The 10,946-nt window shown below is 43.3% G+C and overlaps 1 protein-coding gene across 2 annotated transcripts in view; it reads right to left on the bottom strand.

Annotated features, from left to right (window-relative positions):
- Positions 1 to 10,946, bottom strand: part of PPIE (peptidylprolyl isomerase E) — a 15,705-nt gene that overhangs the window by 3,863 nt on the left and 896 nt on the right. For both annotated transcript variants that reach the window (XM_017854872.1, XM_017854873.1), the window contains exons 2-8: positions 10,125 to 10,223; positions 8,685 to 8,728; positions 8,176 to 8,202; positions 6,811 to 6,892; positions 6,180 to 6,280; positions 4,632 to 4,755; positions 1,051 to 1,236 (exon numbers count right to left, since the gene is read on the bottom strand). In XM_017854872.1, the coding sequence (XP_017710361.1) occupies positions 1,051 to 1,236; positions 4,632 to 4,755; positions 6,180 to 6,280; positions 6,811 to 6,892; positions 8,176 to 8,202; positions 8,685 to 8,728; positions 10,125 to 10,223 (663 nt within the window). The remainder of the gene's footprint in view (positions 1 to 1,050; positions 1,237 to 4,631; positions 4,756 to 6,179; positions 6,281 to 6,810; positions 6,893 to 8,175; positions 8,203 to 8,684; positions 8,729 to 10,124; positions 10,224 to 10,946) is intronic.

The raw sequence follows: 10,946 nt of genomic DNA, 5'->3' as shown, positions 1-10,946 counted from the left end.
TTTTTTTGAGATGGAGTTTCGCTCTTGTTGCCTAGGCTGGAGTGCAATGACGCTATCTTGGCTCATCGCAACCTCCGCCTCCCGGATTCAAGTGATTCTCCTGCCTCAGCCTTCCAAGTAGCTGGGATTACAGGCACGCGCCACCATGCCCAGCTAATTTTGTATTTTTAGTAGAGACGGGGTTTCTCCATGTCAGTCAGGCTCGTCTCCAACTCCTGACCTCAGGTGATCTGCCTGCCTCTGCCTCCGAAAACGCTGGGATCACAGGCATGAGCCACCGCACCTGGCAACCGGATGAAGATTTTTTTCAAGGTTGATAACTGCATGCTTTCTTGCTAATGGACTGATCTCGCAGAGCAGGGGAAATGGATTACAAGAAGGGGACAACTTTAGAAGCCATGTTCCTAAGTAGAGGAGAGGGACGGGATCTAGTCCACAGGTGGAGGGGCTGGCCTACGAGAGATCGCTCATCCCCTGTAATTGGAAGAAAGAGCATGCAAGAGTGGAGAGATACAGGAGGCGAAGCACTACATGAGGCGGGAAGGTGATGATATGAGGGCTTCGGAAGTGAAGACAGGCATGGACACATCATCTCTGGCTGGGACTGAGCATCAAGTAGAGAAATCTGCTCAGGTTGGCAAGGGCTCCCTTAAGAACTATAGTTATAAATTTCAAGTGGGATCGTTCAGTACAATTCTGTGTTTTTTCTCTAGTTGCTGGGGGACTAACCACCGAGCTTTTACTAAGTAAATCTGATGGCGGGGGCAGGGAGAGCAGTGGGGTTGAGGGCATATGGGCTTGCAACGGCAGACCACAGAATCCAAGCTGGGATAATGGGAAGTGTGGACACGGTTGGGGGATGGACAATAGCTGAATATAAGCAAGCCAACTCCACCCTACCAAGGATGCATGGTTCTCCTGCATCTGGTGGCTGGGTCTCCTCCAGACTCTTAGTTCCGTCAGCCAGAACCACAACCTGTCCTTTCATCCTGCCTGGCCATCCCACCCTTGCTAAGCCTCCCTCATCACCACATGCCAGCTGGCTCCCACCTGGTCCCGTGTGCTTGAGGATAAAGTTTTCATCATCGAACTTCTTCCCATAGATGGACTTGCCCCCAGTACCGTTGTGGTTTGTGAAATCACCGCCCTGGCACATGAACTGGGGGATGATGCGGTGGAAGCTGCTTCCCTTAAAGCCAAAGCCCTTTTCATGGGTGCACAGGCAGCGGAAATTCTCTAGAATTGAGAAACGAAAAAGCGCTGGGGTTAAAAAACAGAACAAAATAAAACAAACAAAACTTTGAAAAAACTTCTGTTTAATGTTCGTATTTTTGTTTTAAAATAAGAGATACTCATTATAAACCTTTGTGATACTAACCTTGTAAGGACTATAAGGGATTCTTTTTCTTTGAGATGGAGTTTCATTCTTATCGCTCAGGCTGGAGTGCAATGGCACAATCTCAGTTCACTGCAACCTCTACCTCCTGGGTTCAAGTCATTCCCCTGCCTTAGCCTCGAGTAGCTGGGACTACAGGCAGGTGCTATACACCCGGCTAACGTTGTATTTTTAGTAGAGATGGGGTTTCACTATGTTGGCCAAGCTGGTCTGGAACTCCTACCTCAGATGATCCGCCCGCCTTGGCCTCCCAACGTGCTGGGATTACAGGTGTGAGCCACCATACCCAGCCAGGACTATAAGAGATTCTGATGAAAGGGGATTGAATATACATGTTCTAACTCTCTTCTCTTCCAAAACCACACTAAATTGGTAGGAAACTGATTTTTTTAAAGAAAAACCAAAGGATTTTAGAAGAAAACATAGGGGCAAATCTTCATGACTCTGGATTTGGCAATGGTTTCTTAAATGTCACACCAAAAGCACAGGTAAAAGAAAAAAATAATTAGATGTGAATTAAAATTTAAGATGTGCATCAAAAAACCGTACCAACAGAGGCCAAAGCAACCTACAGGAGAATGCTGATTTGCAAATCATATTTAATAGGGGTTTAATATCCAGAATATATAATGAACTCCTATAATTCAACAACAAAATGGCCAGGCAAGGTGTAATTCCAGTGCTTTGGGAGGTCAAGGCAGGAGGATCACTGGAGGTCAACAGTTCAAAGCTATAGTAAGCCATGATCTCACCACTGCACTCCAGCCTGGGAGACAGAGCAAGATCCTGTCTCTTAAAAAAACAAAACAAACAATCCAGTTAATATATAAGCCAAAGATGTGAAGAGACATTTCTCCAAAGAACATATATAAATGACCAACAAGCACATGAAAAGATGTTCAACATCATTAGTCAGTAGGGAATAAAAATAAAAACCACAATGAGATACCATTTCACACCTGTGGAGATGTGGGCCAGGCGCAGTGGCTCATGCCTGTAATCCCAGCACTATGGGAGGCCAAGGCAGGCGAATCACGAGGTCAGAAGTTTGAGACCAGCCTGGCCAACATGGTGAAACCTTGTCTTTACTAAAAATACAAAAAATTGGCTGGGTGTGGTGGCAGACGCCTGTAATCCCAGCTACACGGGAGGCTAAGGCATGAGAATCGCTTGAACCCGGGAGGCAGAGGTTGCAGTGAGCTAATATCGCACCACCATACCCCAGCCCAGGCAACAGTGTGAGACTGTCTCAAACAAAAAAAAAAAAAAAAAGAGAAGATGTGGAAAAACTGAAACACTCATACATCTCATACATTGCTGGTAGAAACGTAAAATGGTCCAGCCACTATGGAAAATAGTTTGGCATTTCCTCAAAAAGTTAAATATAGAGTTACCATATGACTAAGCATTTCTACTCCTAGGCATATATATCCAAAAGAATTGAAAACAGGGATTTAAACATATACTTATATGTGGATATTCACACAGGCTTTACTTACAATAGTCAAAAGGTGAAAACAATGTGCAAGTGCCCATCAACAAATGAACAAACAAGATATTTATCTAAATACAATGAAATATTATTCAGCCACAAACAGGAATGAGGCACTGATATATGGTACAAGGATGAACCTTGAAACCATTATGCTATGCAAAATAAGCAAGATGCGAAAAAGGACAGCTATTGTACGATTCCACTTACATGAAAAATCTAGGATAGGTCAATTCATAGACAAAGATTAGTGGTTATCAGAAGGTAAGGGGAGGAGAAAATGGGGAGTTATTATTTAATAGGTATCTTTAATAAGTGGTTTTGTTTCGGGTGATTCAAAAATTTTGAACAGAGGAATTACTGCTAACAAACTGTACACTTTAAAATGGCTAAAACAGCCAAAAAATAAACTTACAAAGCGGGGAAGAAGAGACAACAGCAACAAAATTTCTGAAGTTAGAAAATAAATGAGTCCCAAATGATATAGCAGGCCCAAGAAAGCTGAATCTTAAGCTGGTAAAAGCCAAGAAGCAACTCAATTTGCACTCCAAAAGCTCAGAGGAAAGAGTGCAGGTAATCCTGGAGACAGTAAGTTTGGCTGAAAGCCCGTTTAAGAAAGTGGTTAATCTTTGGGATTTTCTCCCTGACTCTGAAGCTGGGGGCCACCCCTCCCCAACCTGGTAGCCAACTGGGGGTCTAGTCTTTGGTAGGTTAAAGCAGGGGGTCTCTGGACTAGGACATCCTACACATAGTGAAGGCTGAGGTAACATTTATAATGACAAATGGAGACTATGTGAAAGTTTATATACTGAATGTTGATGCATTCAGCCTTGCCCTCATCTCCCTTTAACAAGATGCAGACACCTGGATGCAAAGCCCCCAGGAGGAGAATCTGGGAGAAAATCAGGAATGATTACATAGAAAACTATGCAAAAACAAGGCAACTATCAATTCCAGGCACAACAAAATGCTGTGCGTGACAGTTATCACATGATGCTTACATTGTTAAAATAATTTAGGACCTAACCAAAATTATGGTACCTACACAGGGAAGATGAGGGGGCAGGGGTTTTTAAAAAACTCATTATTTGTCCTCTGAAGCAGAAAATCAGAAGATAATGTTTAAAATGGAAAACAGGAAGTAGAAATATAAACCTGTTATCTATCAACATGGAAATAAAAATCAAGACCTAAGAGTTGAAATCGGCTCCTCTGAGCAGTAGCAAATGGTGTACGCAGCAGGGCATAGGGGCAGCACTGGGGGATGACTGTTTTTTCAAAACAAGCTTTGTGAAACTGAATTGACTCTATGTTTAGACAATAAAATTTAGATTAAAAAGAGAATAAACAGAAGTCAATATTTAATAAGTTACAAAGAATACTCAATAAAAGCACTAGTTACTTCTAGAATTCAGGATGACGTAGAGAGGGGAAAACGAATTTTCAATTTATTGTCTTAAATGTTATTGGAACATACATGTATGGTATTCTTTAAAAAAAGAATACATTATTTACTTGTATTTTAAGAGAAGATTATTAAAAAGTAGTAAGCCAGCACTTACAAAGCTTCAAAAACACCTGCTCTGACCCATCTGTTACTAGATCCCAGGATCTCAGATGCCTCAAATCAACTTAGGTCAGAAGCAATATCAGGGACACAAGAAGTGAAGCGGCAAGAACCTGGGAAAGGCTCACTGCTCAGCCACCAGCGTCCCGCGGTTCTGACCACAGCATCCTGCTCACCTGCTGTCATGGGCACGACGTCGGAACGCAGGAGCATCTGGATGCGGCCCGCCGGCTTGTTCCCAATCTTGATGTCCATGTACACCTGAGGATTTGACCGAGCCTTTTTAGCAGCGGGCTCTCCCTGGGTGCAGAAGAAATTGCTAGTTAGAGAGCTCCTTCACCCCCTAAGTAGTAGTGTGGGTATTCTACACACCCACCCAGAACACAATTCCAGTGAGTAGGCTGGAGCAAGTGCTGACGGGGAAGGCCTTGGTCCCTGACAGGGCTGCAGGAGGCAGGAGCCACGGTTGTAGCACCCAGCTGGATGCCCAGTGACAAGAGGTCTCAGCACTGCCTGAGGCCCATACATGGGCGTGTTAACTCATCATGCTCACCCTCAGATGGCATCTGCTTCCTCCTCTTGCTTCACAGTCACAGAACAGCACTTTTCTGGTCCATGATCCACAACTCTCAATATCTTCAAATGCCAGTTCCAGCCCACCCACTGTCCTCTAGTTAGGCAGATCCATCCAAGTACCACCACCTCCTCCCTCTATGCTGGCTGGCTACAGGGAAGCAAGGGCGCAGCCCTCTTGCTCAGGCCTAAGTGCTCAGAAGACAGTGGAGGATGCTGGGCCTTGCTTTGTGCTCCAAGTAGATAAGACTAAGCAGAGGATACAGGATGATCCAGGGGGACTCCACTGACTGTGATGGCCACTTTATGAGTTCTGCTTTGCATCAAAATTTCTGGCATGGGTCAATGTGTGGATGAATGGTGGCAAATTAGCCAAGATTGAGAACACAGGAAGACAGGATTAAAGAACCGGGGGAATCCATTTTAGGCAAACTTAAGCTGCTTGAGACTTACAGGCAGAAATATCTGAAGCTCAGGACTAGAAAGAGACCATGAAGTTCAACAGCGTAAGAGAGGCTGCATAAAATTAGAGACTGACTGCTACTGTTTCAGCTGAGAGAACAGAGAGAAACCATGAGCCAAGAAAGAAATACAGAAGAATGACAACATTCACAAGGTATCCAGAGGAGGGGAAGCCCAGAAAGCAACTGTCAGAGACCTAGCTGAGAATCAGGAGGAAGTGCCCTGGCAGGTTTTCTTAGGGCTGGAGAACTCAGAACCCATGTATAGGTTGAAGGAAGGTACCACTACCCTATCTTGTCTCCCCTCCATTAGCACAGGAATAGGAAGACCATGAGCCTCGTGGCAAACTCTTCAGTGCAGGAGGGGGGGACTGATCAGGAGGGGTGAAGAGGAGCACCTCAGCTTCCTCCCTGTCAGCTGACAATCACAAATCCACACCTGAGCAGAGCTGAGACGCTCATCACATAGAACACAACATAGACGAGATACCCAAATCTTCGCCCTTGAATTCACTCAATATTGACTTTACCAAAGTACTAAGAATTCATTATTCATTCCCTCTGCTTTGATATATATATATATATATATATACACATACACACATATATACATATATTTGCAAATTTCCATTAAAACTTAAAAAAAATTTAAGTTTAAGTTCCTCTGGAAGCAGGCGCCTTCATTCTCACCTCCTGGGTCTCTGCTTTGGGAGGCTCTGACCCTTCTTCCTCTTTATTCTCTTCAAGTGTCTTCCCAGAAAACTTCTTCAACCAGTCATCATCTGACCAAACTGAAAGGAAAGAATCAAACAAATGTTCATTCAAGCTATCAGCTTGAACTGAAAAGTAGCTGCTTTGCTCAGCAAAGTGGAAGATGCTATGTGGCCTCTATGCCAGACAGTTCCCCACTGAGAACTCCCAGGGGTAAGGAAAATTCCAATCCAGAATGACGGCCCTGAAGTCCAGCTCTCAGGAGGGCTAAGAAAAATAGCTATGCGGAAAGCAATGGTATAGCCTTTGCTGGTTTCAGCCCTTGATGGAACACCCCAGGAATGGAATATCAAGAAAACTGGGAAAGATGAGCTCAAGCAGGAATTTCTCTCATAACAGAAACAATTACTCTGGCTTTGCTGAGAAGCTCAAACTCATATTTTGTTTCTCTATAAAGGTGGTGCATGCCCTTCCCGATGTGAACCATCACCTACTCCTATCTACCAGGAAGCAGCATTGAGCATCTACTTCCAAGTAAACAGAGACAAAAAATGCAACTAAGGCTAAACTGCAGAACATCACAGGGAATCTGGAAGTTGCTCCTACTCACCTGGCCTGGAAGAGCCTTCCTTAATTCTCATTGGTTTGGCCAAATTGACACGAATTGTACGTCCAAAAAGCTCAGATTCATTCTGAAAAGATTGAAAATCCAGCTGCTTAAACTCTCTTACATTAAAAGAGGGCCAGCCAGCTTGCCATTTACTTCTGAGACACACTCACGATTTGTCCTCCCTTAATCCTTGGGCCCCTACCAGTAAGCTATGCACCCACCCCAAAGCCACCTGTGGGTTGCAGGGAATTCTAGAACCATCACACACACCCCTTTCTTTCATAGCAGCACACAAAGACCTGTATTACCAAAAGTAACTCTGGGTTCAGAACACTTCAAAATTACAAGAATAAATGCAGTTTCCCAGCATCTGAGGTCACCTTCAAAAGTCAAGATAAGCTTTGAAATGAAAGAAAAATGATCTCCGACAGTTGAGGAATATGTTTGGTGAACGGATAACAGAACAAGGAATAAAAGAACATTTCATTATCCATAGATAATCGGTACCAGGAAAGTTCACTTAAGGTGAATCCACTTGAAGTGGTGATGAAGATTTCATGGTAAAAGTGAAACATTTAAAAAGGTTTGACAGGTTTGAAAGGATGACTGTGATGAAACGAAAAATAATAAAAATAAGTTTCTTACAATTAATATTCAGGATTAACTCTGCACTAATCGGTAGAAAGAAAAGTAACTTGGTAGAAAGAAATGTAACAGGTAGCCCTGTTGGCTTGAACCTGTAATTCCAGCTAATTGGGAAGCTGAGAAGGGAGGGCTGCTAGAACTCAGGAGTTCAGGACGGACGGACGGACGGAAGGAAGGAAGGAAACAGATAATTGAAGTATTATTTTTCCAACAAAATTCTATCAACAGTATATCTTTGCACTTCATATCAGACATGAAAACTAAGGGATCTCAAGGAGGGCACAAATACTAAAGAGCATCATCATTTTTCCCAAGGACCTTTCCAGAATGTCCAAATCATTTGTATCAGTGATTTGCACCTGCCATAATTAAATTTCTCTTCTCAATTGTAAATTGGTCATGAAATCCTATTTTGCAAAATATGCAGTTAACTGTGCAATCAATTTGCACTGTGTTTTCAAATTATCCTAGACATGGGACAGCCAGTGAGAGACTGGTCAACAAGGATGATGAGGACTTACATTATTATTAAATGCGGAAGGAGTCTGAGTAAGAACTAATTTTATAAGTGATCAATTCACAGTGAATATTTTCACGTGAGAATTTTTACCTCCCCATGCAACCTTGTAACTTTGGAAGTCCAGAACACTGATATATGAATAAGGACCCTCTGTACCACCAAAAAGCAACTTTGGTTAGAATGAAGATTCTCAGTCATACCATGTTGTCGATAGCTGCTGCAGCATCCTGCCAAGGAAAGACAACGGTATAAGTTTAGGCTTGCAGCCAAATGCTTATGGTGTCTAAACACATGTTCAGTAGCAAAAATCCAGAAAAATGCCACCTCTACATTTCTTGCCTAGGTTGTGTGTGTTCCTAACAAAGAGCACTTCCTGGCTGATTTTAGAGCTGGAGGTGCAACAATTTGCCATCTGGTTGAAGGCACAAGAAATAATCACTACTGCCAGGCAAGAATGCTCAATGAACAGGGGTGTAGGAGCTAGCTCCTCTGCAGGGCAAGAATGGCAGAGCCTGGCAGAAGGTCTGACATGTTATTCACAGTCCAGTCTGATTATGTGAGAGAAGCTTTCCTTAGAACGGTACTTACTTCTGATCTCTCTGGCAGCATCAGCCTAAGGCCCAACAACCTAACCAAATGGTGAAAAGCTTCCTTTTTAATCCGTAACATCACAAACCAAGGACTAAACACCAGTAACACAGACTCTCACCTCTGCCAACTCAAATTCAACAAAAGCAAATCCTCGGTGCTTTTCTACAAAACGGAAAAACAAAAACAAGTAATTACTACGTGGGGCGGTGGGAGGAAACAGGATCGTCACAAAGTAAAGTCAGTTACATGCCGTATCCAAACACCAGAAGTTCTATCCAATCACTATTTAGGAAGAAGGAATCTCATTCTTTGATTCTTCTTATACAATATTTTAAGCAATAATAAACTTTGTTTTTTTAATGGACATAGCTGAACAATAAACTGTATTGTTAATTAATAAGTATTCAACTAATCTACCAAAGCCAAACTCAAAACCTTTTGCATGCAATGCAATTAGAAAAATAAGGTCATTTGACCTATCAATTACCTATCCAATATACATTTTGTGCATCAACTGTGCATAAAGCATGAATACTAAAACCTGATAAAGATGCTCAGTCTTTATCCTCAGGAAAATGCTGAACTAACTAGAAAGACCAAGCACAATAATGTTAATCATAGAACTCAGAGACTAGAAGGGCCCTCAGAAAGCCAATATAGGCCAGGCTCAGTGGCTCATGCCTGTAATCCCAGCACTTTGGGAGGCCGAGACGGGCGGATCACAGGAGATTGAGACCATCCTGGCTAACATGGTGAAATCCCACCTCTACTAAAAAAATACAAAAAATTAGCCGGGTTTGGTGGCGGGCGCCTGTAGTCCCAGCTACTCAGGAGGCTGAGGCAGGAGAATGGTGTGAACCCGGGAGGCGGAGCTTGCAGTGAGCCGAGATCACGCCACAGCACTCTAGCCTGGGTGACAGAGCGAGACTCCATCTCCAACCAAAAAAAAAAAAAAAAAAAAAGCCAATATAACCTTATCATTTGCAAACTCTCCAGAGAGTTTAAAGACCTTGCTAACAATCATATGCAAGGTTGATGATAAAACAAGACCTAAAACTATAATCTTAAAAATGACAACAAAGGTAAAACAGAAAACTGAACTGTGATTGTGATACCAGTCAAAGGGAAACCCACCCAGGTGTGCAGAGGCCAAGAATCCCCACCCCTGTCCCCCACTCCCCACTCCAATTATGGGGCTAGGCTTTCCTGCTGCCTCATTTAACAGCACAGCTGCCAAGAAGGAGCAGGTGGGATCTGGTAGATTAAAATAACGTTCAAATTTCAGTGTAGTTCAAACCTATCTCCCTACTGGTCTATTGAAAAATCTGTCTTATCTCAACCCAACAGCTGAAGACTGAAAAGTATTCAGAGTTCACAACCACATGGCCTCAGAACATTCCTTCTCCATCAAGATCACTATCACCAGGTACCTACATGAACTTTCCTGTAGTGTATACTAACCATATTTATAATGTATATTTAGAATTGTGATGTGACTTTAATTTTTTAAGGTCTTTTCCTAGTAAGAGGATTCTGGATGTGAGAGACGCTAACTCACCTGTTTCATAATCCAGAGGAATCTGAATATCTGTGATGTCTCCAAAAGGAATGAATGCAGCATGAAGAACTTTGTCGTCCACCTCCTCTGCCAGTCCACCTGCAAATAAGCCAAGGGCCTTCTGAGCCACTGATCTCCATACTCTTGCAGAAGTCCTGCAGCCCAGTTAGCACGCTAGCCAGGGGACAGGATCCTTCCATTCAGTTCTTTGGGTACACAAACATCCCCCTTTCATCTCTGCCCACCCATACTTATGAAAAATATTCCTCTCTTCGCCCTTCTTTCAGACTCTCATCTAGTCCTGGGATTACTGCAATAGCTTCACAAATGACCTCCCTGTCTCCACTCCATCAACTCCACAAAGCCAACTAGAATGATCTTAGGAAAATGCAGATTTGAACCCGTAACTTTTCTGCTTAAACTCCTTCAAAGACTTCCCACTGTCCTCAGGATAAAGTGCAAACTCCTTAGCAGTATCCACCTCTCCAGCTTTTTTGCTTTGCTTCCCAATTTCCTAGGTCTCCCGAATAATGACCGACTTGCCCCCAAGTGACAGGCTATTTCTCACCTTTGCGACTCCCTTGCAGTGAACAGTCCTGCCTCTGCTTCGGTTACGTAGCTAACTCCTGCTCATCAGCTCTGGCATCGCCACATCCAGAGTTTGCCCTCACTTCTCCAGATGGATGGGTCATTTGTCCCGCAGCCAGGCCCATATCATCATGGTCCATCCTCACTACAGCGATTATCAAAAGTGTGCTACTGAGGTAATTCCACTTTTTTTCTGGCTAGTCTGGGAACTCCTTCCTTTATGGCGGGGCTGGG

Source organism: Rhinopithecus bieti, unplaced genomic scaffold, assembly GCF_001698545.2.
Source record: "Rhinopithecus bieti isolate Rb0 unplaced genomic scaffold, ASM169854v2 scaffold_39946, whole genome shotgun sequence".
Lineage (NCBI taxonomy): Eukaryota > Metazoa > Chordata > Mammalia > Primates > Cercopithecidae > Rhinopithecus > Rhinopithecus bieti.
This window is presented reverse-complemented; position numbering and strand designations above follow the sequence as displayed.